The sequence below is a fragment of the Oryzias latipes genome, chromosome 16 (genome assembly GCF_002234675.1).
Source record: "Oryzias latipes chromosome 16, ASM223467v1".
Classification (NCBI taxonomy): Eukaryota; Metazoa; Chordata; class Actinopteri; order Beloniformes; family Adrianichthyidae; genus Oryzias; species Oryzias latipes.
Window position 1 is genome coordinate 5,417,241 of NC_019874.2, and position 14,630 is coordinate 5,431,870.

The window sequence follows — 14,630 nt, forward strand, 5'->3', positions numbered from 1 at the left end:
GCCTGGTGATTATTGAAAGAAATCTTTGCCTGGAGGGTTGGAGGTTGAAGTCCCTGTACCAATATGAATAAACATTGGTGGAGGATTATCTCCACCTTTGTTAACTCACCCGAATTGCTACAGCAGTTATGGTCAGTGGCTGCAAGTCGGTGGTACTGGGCATCTCCCAGGTGAAATGTGAAAAGTCTGAAAAGTCAGAACCCACTGAATCCTTTTTGGGAGCACAGGTTTGCTGGAGCCTACCCCATCTACTGTTGGGGGAAGGCGGAGTACACCCTCAACAGGTCGCCAGGGCCACGCATTTACATGCACACCTAGGGGCAATTTTAGAGACACCAATGAGCCTTTCAAGCATGTTTTTGGACTGTGGGAGGAAGCTGGTGTCCAAAGAGAACCCATGTGTGCACAGGAAGAACATGTGAACTCCACACAGAAAGCCGGGATTTGAACCATGGCCTTATTGCTGTGAGATGAAAGTGCAAAACACTACACCACTGAACAACAGGCATCAAATCTCAGTAGCATTTCCTGGCTACACTAAGCAGGAATGAAGACCCACTGGCTTTTGAATCAACTTACAGGAGTGGGAGAAGTTAGGACACAGACCCCACAAGGAGCCTTCCATGGTGAAGCAAAACCAGGTCTGAGGCTTTTGGTGCGTATCTAGCTGAATATCCATCCCTCTTTAAAGGGGTCCTCTGGTTCTGTGTCAACAGGCTGAAGGGGAAGAACACCAACCGGCTGTCGCTGAGGTTTGTGGACCCAGAGCTTGAGACCCGCTACTCTGTGGAGAAGGAGAAGCAGAGCGGAGCTGCCTTCTGCTGCTCCTGTGTGGTTCTGCTCTGCACTACTTTCATGGAGGCTCTCCTTGACCCATGGTTAGCTCTTCTGCAGGATTTTGAACCTCATATTTTCTCTGCATCACAGATTTAGACCAACTTCGCTAAAGAGTTTCTGCTTGTTTTGTTACAGGATGATCGCCAACTATGTCACGTTTGCAGTGGGGGAGGTTCTGCTGCTCATCCTGACCGTCTGCTCACTTGCTGCCATCTTCCCTCGAGTACGTTCATTCTGCATGTTCTCTGTGATCCTTCCCAGGTTCTCCTCAGGTTTTTCCTGGGTCTCCTTAGGTTTATCCAGGTGCCCTTCAGGTGTGTTGAGACATTATTGAATGCACTCCAGTGGATAAAGTGTTTTGTGTATTCTTGACAAAAGCGATGTTTGTCTTTCACCGTTGTGAGGTGACGGTTTTAAGGTCAGGTTAACGTCATCATGTTAACTTTGTAGTGGAGTAACTGTTTGGAGGGGCTTTCTTCAGCTTTTTGCTGGAGAAAGCTGTTAGTTCCTAATATATAGGCAAAGAAGATTTTATGTTTTTCCATTTGACATTTTTTTTTTCCGTTCAGTTGATGGCTGATGAGGCTGCAAGGCTCAGCAGGTTGTTTTTGAGGTTCTCCTAGATTTCTCTAGGTTCTCCCAAGGTTCATATCCTTTCACTGATCCACTCACCTTAGCAGGTATGATGGCTGATGGGAGCTTTCATGTTACAAATGCAGCTTATTGGGTGGTAGTCAGATGGGCAACCCTTGTTTGCTGATGAGGGTTGTTGAACCTTCTCCAGTCATTCAGGATAGCTCTCATTCATTCCCAGTTTCATCAGTTACACTGCCAAACCCTCCTGGAGGGCAGTTGGCTTCTTTAGCCAGTAGGCTAATGAGAGAAGAGTGCAAACACAAAACTGTCAGTTTTCCTATTTGACAATATTATCTCAAAGTTCTGCAAAGCTTAAAAAATCTAAACAAATGCACGAAAAAGCTTTTATGAATAAAAGGACCTTCAAGCTCCTTTTCTGGAAGCATTTCCACAGAGCAGCAACAGCAGAGCAAAAAGCTTGGTCACTTCTGGTGATCTGCAGGAGGTTGTGACAAACAGAACAAAGATTATGAGAGTGTTTGCTTCTCGTCTGTGAATGCAATCAAAGGTTAAAAAAGATCCATTTAGGGTTGAACCTTGGAAGAAAGCCAGTGAATGTTTTTAGACAGGTGAGATATTTTCAGGTTTGCACTCTCATCAAGGTTTAGGCTGAGCTGTTTTGAATTAAGTCAATTTTCTGAAGTATGACAAACACTTTAACTGGCTTTTCTGTGTACAAATGAGTGTGTGTGTGTGTGTGTATGTCCTGTCTGTATTAAGCAGGAGTAAATGTATAGAGAGGGAGTCCTTTGAATGCACAGAGTTTGTCATCATGCCAGCAGACAACAGGTTTTAAAATCAAACTACCTCTGTGTCAGGTATATCCCAAGAAGCTAGTGACTTTCTCCACCTGGATTGACCACACCCGCTGGGCTCGAAACACCTGGGCTATGGCGGCCATCTTCATCCTCAGCACGGCTGACACCATTGACATGGTGAGCTGATGTTCTTTAAGATGTGCAGCGCCTGCAGGCACTGAAGATGACGGTGCATCTGTTGTAACGCTCAAAAGAACATGAATGGTTTCATTTCAATTGCTACATTTACCATTTACTCACCATGTTAGGCCAACCAACAAAACAAAAGAAAACGTTCACACGGGAAAACACCACACAAAGTCAATACCTGTAGGTGAAGCAGAAATGCTCCTATTATTATATAACAGAAACAAAAAAAATCACCTTTAAAAGACTGTTTTGGTCAACAAATAAAAAAAAAACATAATGTATATCAACGTATTCATTAACCAGGAGAATTGCCTGTTTTCCTAAAATCCAAGTCCCACAGTCAATAATTTTACAGTCCACTCCTTAGCTGATGTCAGAAAAAATAGGATCCGTCAGGAAAAAAACAATCCATCAAAAAAAATGAATGAAGTCCCAATCTTCACATGGTACCATGACTTAAAAAAAACAAAAACAATAAGGGTCGGTCCCACCGCTTCCAGGCGTTTTACGACGACCGCGTCCTTGGCTGCGCTCCTCGCGTCCAGAACAACCTCCGGGAAATCCGATCCACGCCAAAACCGTTCCGACAGGCTGAAGAAACTAAGCGAAGTGCCTCCCACTGTCCTTCAAAATTAGGCAGTGATGAAGAGAAATCAAACTGAAGCTGCTGCAGACTTTGTGCGTCTGACGCCGGCACGCCATTTCTCTCTCCCGCTCCTCTCATTCAGCTCCATTCAAAAACGTTATGGTTTCCTCCCCATTGCCATGTCAACCAATCACCAGTCCCTTTGATAGTGACGCCATACATATAAATTACAGGCAGTGCATTCACAGGATTTCATTGTATTATTCCTTATTTACTTTTTTTCTTTTACACTTTTCTCTCCCCTTGAGCAACTGACCATTTAGCTTTTATTTTTTACTTAGTTTGCACTTTTCAGTCATTCATTTCAATGTATTTCATTGTGCTGGTGTCACACTGTATCCATGCAGCTGAGCTGTGGACCTCCAGAATCAGATCCTCGCAGCACCACGCCGCCTCCCTCCTCCTCTGGACGCTCCAGCCTGGAAGGCTGCTGGAACAATCCTAAATACTACAGCTATGTGGCGGTTCTGGCTCTGATGGCCACCACCATGCTGGTTCAGGTCAGCCACATGGTCAAGCTCACCCTGATGCTGCTGATCACAGTGACGACGGGCGCTGTGAACATCTACAGCTGGAGGAGCATCTTCGACCGCTACGATGCCGTCCGCTTTAAGGAGTACAGGTGACGAGCTCTGCTCTAGCTAGAAGGTTGCAAAACGATGACCTTCTGCTCTGGTGGGGCATCAATGTGCCGCCATGAACCAGAAGAGTTTGAGACTGCAGCAGGAGTCGCCGCAGACCTTTCAACACGCTACTGTTATTCGTTGCAGGTCGGCCCTGGTTCCCTCCAAAGTCAGTGTTACAGTTATGATCTTCGTCATGATGATCAGCTTCTATTATTTTTCCAGACATGTAAGTGATGGAGCACACACTGATGACACTTGTGTAGTTGTGTTGTTGGTGCTAGAGGAACCCTGAGGGTGTTGCTCTTCCTCTACCTGTTGACTCTTCTCTACACACCATCAGTTAGGTGCCGTATCCAAACCGTCCAGATTAAACAACAGACACTTTCAAGGGTTTTTATATCTTACTGGAGTATTCTTGTTTACATCTGATATGCTTATTTGTTATTCTATCTACATGTTTATTTTTCTGCTTTGAGTTTTAGCCAGTCTTTAGGCTAGGTTCGGCTCGTCTCTGAAGACAGTGACAGGATTTTACTTTTACTGACATTCTCAGTGTTGCAGGTCAAGTCCTGCTTCAGGCATAGACCACGTGTCCTGCTCCTCTCCTAAGCACATGCTAACATTTGTCCCTGTTGGCTGAAGGTGGAGAAGCTAGCTCGCACTCTTTTCCTGTGGAAGATTGAGGTCCACGAGCAGAAGGAGAAGGTTTACGAAATGCGGCGCTGGAACGAAGCCCTTGTGACCAACATGCTGCCGGAGCACGTGGCTCGACACTTCCTGGGCTCCAAGAAGAGGGATGAGGTGAGATCTTCGGCGCTGCGTGGGTTTGTGACACTTTCAGGCCTCCCCCAAAGTCACGTGGGCCTGTACAGACAGAACACGACCGGATAAACACACCTCTTCTCAAAAAGCCTCGTGGTGTGGCTGTTGTGAAGCCTGAAGTTCATAGAACAGAATCTCATTGATGGACTTCAGCATGAACACAAGCTGAAATGAAGCTCTTGGGTTTGTCATGTTCTGACCCTTCTGGAAAGCCAAAAACTGACTTGTCTGTTTTCCTCTTACTCTCTAGAGAAGGATGTTTTATAACCTTCATCATCATCATTAGTGATGAAGACTAGTTGCTCTGCAGGCCTGGTGAGCTGAAGCAGTTAGACATGAGAAGTGCTGACGGTGAAAATCTAAGATCCAACAGAGACCGGTGCACCTTTAAAAGGGCTACATCCACCTTTGTCGGACAGAAGGAAGGTGCACATGCTCACCTGGACACCATGTGTACACTTCTGTGTACCAGAGTAGTGAATATGCTACCGTCCAGTGCTGATCTGTGTTTTAATTTAACTTCAAAAGTTAAAAACATCTGCTGAGACTGACATACTGATAAGATACTGACTATAATGTATCCACAGTCAATTTCATTCAATCATAATGGTTAATAATTTTCTAAAGGGTGGAGAAAAATGAACACATCTGTGCAGGATTGTGTTGTCATACTTGTCCAAATATGTGGTGTAATACTTCTTCTAGTCTTCAATTAACTTTATTTCTCTCATGGAAAACCTTCTTATGTTTTAAGCAGCATTCTGTGGCAGAAAGAATCTGAGCGCAAAACCACTGACATTTGGAAGCACACCTTTACGGCTGTTTTCTGCAGCATACATTACAGAGCCTTGCGAAAGGATTCGGCTCCCTTGAACTCTTAAACTTTTTGCCACATTTCAGGCATAAAGAGATAAAACTGTAATTTTCTGTGAAGAATCACCAAAAGGTGGGACACAATCATGAAGTGGAACGAAATTTATTGGATATTTCCAACTTGTTTAACAAATTAAAAAGTGAAATATTGGGCGTGCAAAATCATTCAGCCCCTTTACTTTCAGTGCAGCAAACTCTCTCCAGGTGTTCAGTGAGGATCTATGAATGATCCAATGTTGACCTTAATGACTAATGATGATAAATAGAATCCACCTACATGTCATCAAGTCTCTGTATAAATGCTCCTGCTCTGTGATCGTCTCAGAGGTCTGTTTAAAGCACAGAGAGCATCATGAAGAACAAGGAACACCAGGCAGGACTGAGATGCTGTTGTGGAGAAGTTTAAAGCTGGATTTGGATGCAAAAAGGTTTCCCAAGCTTTAAACATCCCAAAGAGCACTGTGGAAGTGATAATATTGAAATAGAAAGAGTATCAGACCACTGCAAATCTACAAAGACCCAGCTGTCCGTCTAAACAATCAGCTCAAACAAGGAAGAAACTGATCAGGGATGCAGCCAAGAGGCCCATGATCACTCTGGACGAACTGCAAAGATCTACAGCTGAGTTTTGGGGTGTCTGTCCATAGGACAACAATCAGTGGTATACTGCACAAATCTGGCCTTTATGGAAGAGGGGCGAGAAGAAAGCCATTTCTTAAACATATCCATAAAAAGTGTTGTTTAAAGTTTGCCACAAACCATCTGGGAGACACACCAAACATGTGGAAGAAGGTGCTCTGGTCAGATGAAACCAAAACGTTATGTTTGGCGTAGAAGCAACACAGACTCCAGTTTTTTAATTTGTTAAAAAAGTTGAAATTTCAAATAAATTTCATTCCAATTCATGATTGTGTCCCACTTGTTGATTCTTCACAAAAAATTAAAGTTTTACATCTTTATGTTTCCAGCCTGAAATGTGGCTAAAGGTTGAAAAGTTCAAGGTGGCCGAATACTTTCACGAGGATCTGTGCCTTTGGAATGAGGCCTGGATGCTGCTGGGATCATCCACACAGTAAATGCTATGGATACTTCTACTGCACTGTTTCAGGAGCTGTACAGCCAATCCTATGATGAAATTGGAGTCATGTTCGCCTCGATCCCAAACTTTTCTGACTTCTACACCGAGGAGAGCATCAACAACGGAGGCATCGAGTGCTTACGCTTCCTGAACGAGATCATCTCAGACTTTGACAGCGTACGTTCATCCTCTTTCTGTTTTCTTTTCCTTAAAGCACCCCTCTTTTCTCTGTAATGCTTTGAAATGAACAACAGTTCAGTGCAAAAGTGATTCTCTGTCCGAAATCCCACCCTAACCCCTAACTACTACTAAAAACTAGATAGTGTGGGACTTTGTAGTGCCCTGGATTTTAAAAGCAATTCAAGCACCATGCTCACTATTTTTTTTTTTAATGAGGAATATGACATCATCGATTTCACAAAGTTAAAATCTAATTGATAGGAGCGTTTTGCGATGATCATTTTTGAATCCACTGTCTTCTGAAGATAAAAACGTTGATGGTTTATTAAAAAAACCTTTATTTGGCAAAAATTGTTTAAACGCAATGCATTGTGGTCTATATTCACCAATCTAGTGAGCATCGATTCACACCCCTGTTTTTTGTAGAGACTTCTGGGAAATTTCTAAGGCCCTTGATTTTGGAATTGTAGATTTAGACAGCACTAGAAAATGGGGAATGCCCTATATAGTGCACTATAGTGAGCAGTGAAGGAATTGGGACACAGCATTTGTCTTTTTTCTCTCACCTTTTTAGTTCAGGTTTTGCTCCCAGAGGTCAAAAGATTGTGAAATGTTTCTTTTTGTGGAGGAGCAGTCTTGGAACAAATGTGTTGAAAGCTGAGTTGAAAGTAGTTTAACCACCAAAACGTTTTCTCCGAGAATTTTCTGCTTATTTTTAATTTAAGTTCTAAGTTTTTATGAAAGATCCACCTTTATTCAGTTTTGATCATTTGTTTTGTTAATATTTTTTGTTATGAATCCAAAAATTTGAATTAATATCTCAGAATGGAATCATGACTCAAAATATGAATTTTTGATTCTAAATGAAACAGACTTAGTGTTTTGACAGGAACAGTCCTATTTATCTGTAATTTAAACTAGCAATATTCTCATTTGCATAAACTGTTGACCCTCCGGCTGAAACATTTGAGTTTCAGCTGCACTTGTGAAGCTGCACATCAAGGTGTCAGCGCTCAGACCCAACCTGCACAGAAATTAGCTGCTTGTGAGCCGTTGGGGTGCACGTAGGCTTCAGCAGCACCCCACCCGCCCTGGTCTCTAGTCTCTGTTCTTTGTGCATGTTTTAAAGAAAAAAAAATCTCTTCTGAGTCATAACTCGGGCTTCATTGTTGGATAACTCCATCTAAGTGACCGTTTACCTCTGCCCCTCTCAGTTGCTGGATGAGATTCAGTTTCGCTGTATCACAAAGATCAAGACTATTGGTAGCACCTACATGGCAGCATCAGGAGTGACGCCAGACGTCACCAACGGCTACAACTGTGTGAAGGTCAGCACGTCACATGACCTTAATGACATAAAGACTGGTCTTTGTTGAGCTGCTGGTGAGAACTTTCAGCTCTGTTGTTTGTTGCAGTTTTTCTGTTTGCTTTTCTTCTTTTGTTTTCCTGCAACCGCTGGTCAGATGGGCCATGCTGACATTGAAAGGTTTGTGTCCTGCAGAAGGAGGAGCAGTCTGACAGGGAGCGCTGGCAGCACCTTGCAGACCTGGCAGACTTTGCCCTGGCCATGAAGGTCACGCTCATGAACATCAACTACCAGTCGTTCAATAACTTCATGCTGCGCATAGGTATGCACCATTTTCACTGCTACACAAAAGCATACAAAAACACACTTATGCTTCAACGTAGAACTGGATAGTTCAGGTCAAATCCCTGACTGTTTTCTTTATGGGTATGATCCACTTCTGACTCAGTTTGATCCGGGAAAATTCCACATTTAATGCAGCTAAAATCCAGTTTTCACCTGGTTATTATTCTGTTCTTATACTTGTGATCGGTGATGATAATATTATGAATCGCACAAACTCATATGGATTCACTTGTGATCCACTTGTGATGGGGGCTATTGTCTCGTTATCCTAGTTTTATAGTCAGATGATGTCCAATCAGAGAAGACTGTAAAGTAAAAGCCTGAATTAAAGAAATGATTAGTCTTCTACTAGCTCTGTTAGCTTTTTCTTTTAAAGGGCCTATACAATGCTATTCTTAAGCTTTTTATAGTAGACAAAATCCATGTATATTACCTTTAGCAGACAAAAGAACAATTTTTTATTAAATGTGAGTTATTTTCGCAGCTCTTCTTCCTACTCGGAAGTAAGGCGACTCGATCTCTGAGGCTCCGCCTTTCACTTCTTGTGGGTGCCGCCTAATTTCATGACGTCAACCCAGAGCCGGCCTCGGCAGCGTGTCTGCGTCTCGCCCACGAAAACAAACATCCAAACCTTTGCGAAGATAGATGTGCGTGTAGTGCATTCTGTATAAAGGGAAAGCGTTTTTGCCAAACACCGCTAACTCCATGTGCTAGTCTGGGGGCGGAGCTGGCAGAGCAGACTCTTCCTGGAAGGGGCTGTTCTCACTTTTTTGGGCTGCGGTCTGCACTTTCCGTGTTCCTGTACCTCCCTGCTCTTTGGCGTTGGGGGCTTCTGCGGTGGCCCTGCTAGCCCTGGTCTGGTGTCTGGCTGGATTCCCTGGTGGGCAGATTCCCTTTATCTGCTAAACAATGCCAATGTTGGGGGGGCCCTGGCTACCGCTACTGCTTTGGCGGAGTTCTTGGTGTGGGGACGGCTGGGCCCTCTCCCTCTTTTTACATCCAATCATCCACCTGAGCAGAACATAAACACCCACCTGAGCACAGGTGTTAGCTCACCTTTGCACAAATGGTATGTGTGACTGAATTAAGTGCTTTACATGTGTTTGTTTGTATGTATATGTGTGTGAGTTGTGTTGACATGCTTGTATGTGAAGGTTTTGAAGCCAATATGTGTGATGGTGACACTTGAGTATGTGTGTGTGGACAGGCCCCGCCCCTTTTGACTAACATTTACACCAGACAGTAATGATGAAAAACGTGCAGCAGCTAGTCGCTCAATGAGTCTACCCCCCACCCCCCCACCACCACCACCTCTGTAATCATCCTCCAGATTTCCTTAACTCCCCTTTTCCCCCTGTCTTCTGTGCCCTTACCCCCTGTCTCCAACATCCCTCCCTTCTTTCCTCTTCTTCCTTTCCGTCCAGTCCAACAACAAAAAAGATACAAAAGTAATCAATATGAATACAGTTTACTCTAAATTGTAAAAGAGGCTTATTGAAATATACACCTTGTGTGTCAGAAGATTCCTAACCTCCTGAAAAGTCTGTCCAACACAAGGGGTCTTCAGCTCTCATCTGTTTGCTCAGCTGTTGGACAGGACAAGTTAAAAAAAAAGGTACAACTGAACAGCTCCAATATTGCTCGCCATTTTTATTGCTGTTAATGTTAGGTTTGTTGTGTGAAGGGCTGCAAGCTAGGGGGAGAGCTCATAAACAGAGAGCTCTCAGTTATAGTTATCCAGTTTTATACCATGGTTCGGTTGAATACTCGATTCTGATTGGCTACTGGGTATGCGTTAAAACCTGATAACCGCACGGTGAAAAAAAAAGTTCCGGTCGGCTAGCTTAAATGATTTGTATCACTGCGCCGGCTTCTATAAAACAACCTTTTGCTTCATCATCTGGGCAAAAACAAGCGGTAAGCGATTAACTTTCCCTCTGAATTGATGCTTTATTCAACCTATCGGGACGATCAGCATATATATATCGCCGAATCTTAACTGCAGCGGTGGTGCTGCGCGACGCGGACTATATGTAACGTGATGCAGCGCGATGCTACGTGATGCGGCGCGATGCGCCGCATCACGTAACATATAGTACGCTGTTTATGAGAAAAGTGATCCAAATCGAAAAAAAAAACAAGAATTAAGGACTAAAACCTGGTTAATATGTATTGCTTTTGTAAGTGACCATGGTATAAGCGGGTTAATGGCCTTCGAAGTGTGCGGTTACTACTTTTTAACGCACTTCGCGGAAGCAACCGTCCTCCGCTTCGCGTCGGACGGTTCAGGCTTCCACGGCGTGCGTTAAAAAGTAGTAACCGCACACTTCGTCGGCCATTAACCCTTACATACTGTATGTGAGCCCTCTATGTGGGTGCCAAAGGTCCCGCTCATAACTCAGAGGTGGATTTCGAATCAACTCCTGCCTGAAACTATGTCCTAGCAAATGACACAGTTTTTTATGTTGGCTAAAAACGTCATAATTAAAAGACCACTGGGAACACTTTTACAATAGATAAAAAGATGATTGGAGTGGGACGTTAAGGTTTGTTTTAAGCTGATGTGCGATTTACTCAGCAGCTAAGTAAACCGCCCCTAATACCTGCATCTCCACACACACTGGACCTTTATTGGAACATGGTCCCAATCACTCGGCTGATGTGCACGACTCTCTCCGGTCTCAGGTCTGAATAAGGGAGGAGTGCTGGCAGGGGTGATCGGCGCACGCAAACCTCACTACGACATCTGGGGCAACACCGTGAATGTTGCAAGCCGCATGGAGTCTACGGGGGTGATGGGCAACATCCAGGTACGACGTGTAGCCTCAGCACCCAGAAGAAAGTGGTTGTTTGACCACTGTCAAACACTGCGTCATGTTGGCACGTGTCCTCAGGTCAGACCTGCGTCTGTGTGAGGCGTTTCACACTGAGCCCAGAGTGTGCTTTGTGTGCTTGTTCCAGGTGGTGGAGGACTGCTACAACATCCTGAAGGAATACGGCTTCCGCTTCGTGAAGAGAGGACCCATCTTTGTGAAAGGCAAAGGGGAGCTGCTCACCTACTTCCTCAAAGGAAGGGACAAGCAGGGCTCCTTCATCAACGGCTCCTCAGTCACCCTGCCTCACCAGGTGGTGGACAGCTGAGCTCTGCTCACTGCTGACACCTTACGCCTGAAGGACATGCTTCATACACACCTTTGTAGGGCCCATCTACCATCCGATTTGCTGAGGGTTCTGTGGATGCAAGGATGTGTGTAGATTTTGTCAGACTCCACCAGATGTAAAACATTCGTGATGAGAAGAAACCACAAATAATGAAAAAGCATATACCTGACTGATGACACAGAGGTCTCTGACAGCAGGCCTCACATCTTTAGTGAGACATTCACAGAGACTTCAGCAAGACTTACAGATCTCAGCAAGACCTCATAGAAATCTAACCAGGATCTTCACAGAGACATTAGTGAAACCTCTAGTCATCCCTTTAGACTTTAGCTAAGACATTCAGTCAGACCTTCCTGTGGATCTTCAGAAAGATGTGAAGCCTTTGTTCTAATGATGACTCACAGTTTGAAAAGAGCTTTCAGACCCTGAAACCTGGCTAACTGTTCTGAAGTTGGGGTTCTCTTCACCTGGATGGAGTGAAGACAGACTGCAGGGGGACAGTGTGTCTCTAATGTGTGGAGAACTGCTTTGATCGAAGTGTTGATGCTGTTCCCATTTAACCTGCTGCAACACATAACTGTCTTTGTGGAGAACGGAAGGAGAAGACAGGTATGTTCCGTACGAGCAGATGTGCCTCGATCTTCTTAGGCCATCGTCCCAGCTTTCAACTTTCCTGATTTCTATTTGATAGTTTTAGTTTGGCAGCTGAGATCTGAGACGTCAGAAACGGCATGAGAACAACAACCTGCAGCTGCAGTCTGAGGAGGACGCTACAAAGACAATTACTCACTCTGTTTGTGTCCTAAAGTGGAACAGTGCTCTCCCATAACCCCCTCAAAGCCATTAAGGTGTTTAAAATGGGAGGCCTGGTTCTGCTCAAAAACAGAGGGGAGAACTGAGCTGTTCTCTTGAAGGGGGGTTTTTGGATGGAGCATCTGTAAATGTGAGTTAACTATTAGAAAACACAGCCTTGGGATTGGGAACGACAGAGAGCACTTTAAATCTTTAAAACCCAAACAGTTGCTGACTAAAGCTGTTGGCTGGAACAGAATATTCTGAGGCTGGAATCATCACGAAGCCGGTCAGTCTGGTTCTGTTCAGGCTTTAACAGGATTTTTAGTAAGTGGAATTTGACGTGCACAGCCATTCCTACAGATCGTCCCTGTTCTGGTTTTGGAGTTTAAGATTTTTGACTGATCCCTCGTTCTTTATAGTTGATTGTCATTACATTATTTCATTAAAAAAGTCCTAACAAATACTAGTGTGTGTGGGAAATTCTATAGCAACAACAGACACCCTTCTGCTGACATACTCAACCTCTTTTTTTTCTTTTCTATCCTCATATCAACTCTCCTCGTGTCCTCTACATCCATGAACCTCCTCTTTGGTCTTCCTCTAGACCTCTTTCATGGTAGCTCCAACCTCATTATCCTTTAAATCCTCACTATTCCTCTTCTCGCTGTACCCAAACCATCTCCATCTGATTTCCTGCCTGTCTGTCCTCTTTGCTAATTTATGGAATATGTGGATGATGATGAGAGAGTAGCTTGGGTTTATTTTTATTTTTATTTTTTTAGCCTCTCACTGCATCTGGATTATTGTGATCATTCTCAGACCCTCAAGGTAAGGTGAGGTTTACCATTTACTGCAGGAGATGCATCTACGTGACTGCTGCTTTCAGCGGTACTTCTGTCTCTTTGTGACCCAGTTTGATGACTTGGTGTCCTACATTAGTCTACAGAAGGAAGAAATAAAAGGAGAAGATCTTTTTTTTTTATACTTGTCTAGATAAGAAAATGAACAAATATAAAACTGGGGACTACCACAAAAAAGCAATCAACAATTAGCACATTCTCCATGTTGGTTTTGGACTTCACCCACTGATCACATCATCTACACGTCACTACCAAGGTTTAGGCAGGAATTCCAACACCTCACCTCATCATCTTCTACAAGGGCACCATTGAAAACATTTGGACACATATCTTTACATCCTGGTTGGGCAGCTGCAAGGTTCAGGACAAACAACGCCTGAGCAAGTTTGTTCAGTCTGCAAGAAAGATGTTGGTGCCCCTCTCCCATTCCTGGGGGAGTTACATGAGCAGCGCTGCATACTCAGAGCAACCTCCATCATCAGGGACCCCCAGCACCCCTCCCATGGACTGTTCTCCCTCATACCATCTGGGAAGAGGTTCAGGAACATCAGCTGCAGATCCAGCAGGATGTTTTAAAGCTTCTTTCCACAAGATGTGAGACTGTTGAACGGACTGTCCTCCTCATGCATACATGCTCTCACAAACTCCACATCACAATAATACCCAATGGATTACACACACACACACACACACACACACACACACATACATACACACACACACATACCACCTAAAGACACAATATATGCATACAGACTCCCACAACCAACCCCGCTCATAAAAGACTGCTGCTAACTAAATGTTCATAGTCACTTTAACGACTGAAGACTGGTTTTTAATACTGAATGCTGGTCTCTATTTTATTGTAGTTGATTGCTATTTTATTCTGATTTTATTCTATTTTAATACTTTTTTCTTGGCACTGTCATACCAGTGAGGAACAACATCTCATCTCACCTTTGTATTTCTCCACAAATACAGTGAGTGAAAAGACGAAGGAATCTTGAATCTTGAATCTAGTTCAGCTTTTTGACCTCTGGACAATTCCCACCGAGTCTCAAAATTTTTGCTGACAAGATTTCGCCACCATTTTCTTCCTATCTACTTCGTTACAAACACTGACCCCTGTGTGAATATACACTCACCAGCTACTTTATTAGGCACACCTGTCCAGCTGCTCATGACGCAAATCTTTTATCAGCCAATCACATGGGAGCAACTCAATGTATTTAGGCATGTAGACGTGGTCAAGAAGATCTGCTGCAGTTCCAACTGAGCATCAGAATGAGGAAGAAAGGCGATTGAAGGTGGCATGGTTGTTGGTGCCAGGTCTGGTCTGAGGATTTCAGAAAGTGCTGATCTACTGGGATTTTCACCCACAACCATCTCTAGGGTTTACAGAGAATGGTCAGAAAAAGAGAAAATATTCAGTGAGCTGCAGTTCTGTGGGCAGATATGTCTTGTTGATGCCAGAGATCAGAGGAGAATGACCAGACTGATTCCAACTGATAACAAGA

General features: G+C 43.9%; 1 protein-coding gene across 2 annotated transcripts in view; it reads left to right on the forward strand.

Annotated features, from left to right (window-relative positions):
* Positions 1-12,716, forward strand: part of adcy3 (adenylate cyclase 3) — a 59,731-nt gene extending 47,015 nt beyond the window's left edge. The window contains exons 11-22 of one of the 2 annotated variants that reach the window (XR_002874888.1): positions 717-878; positions 973-1,060; positions 2,292-2,408; positions 3,414-3,688; positions 3,837-3,918; positions 4,335-4,493; positions 6,496-6,642; positions 7,860-7,973; positions 8,147-8,273; positions 10,982-11,106; positions 11,258-12,067; positions 12,150-12,716. Coding sequence is in view for 1 of the 2 variants with exons in the window: in XM_023963944.1 (XP_023819712.1) it covers positions 717-878; positions 973-1,060; positions 2,292-2,408; positions 3,414-3,688; positions 3,837-3,918; positions 4,335-4,493; positions 6,496-6,642; positions 7,860-7,973; positions 8,147-8,273; positions 10,982-11,106; positions 11,258-11,437 (1,576 nt within the window). In the remaining variant the exon portion in view is untranslated. Of the gene's footprint in view, positions 1-716; positions 879-972; positions 1,061-2,291; positions 2,409-3,413; positions 3,689-3,836; positions 3,919-4,334; positions 4,494-6,495; positions 6,643-7,859; positions 7,974-8,146; positions 8,274-10,981; positions 11,107-11,257 lie in introns of both variants that reach the window. The other variant, XM_023963944.1, reaches the window with a different exon arrangement.
* The last annotated feature ends 1,914 nt before the right edge of the window (positions 12,717-14,630 follow it).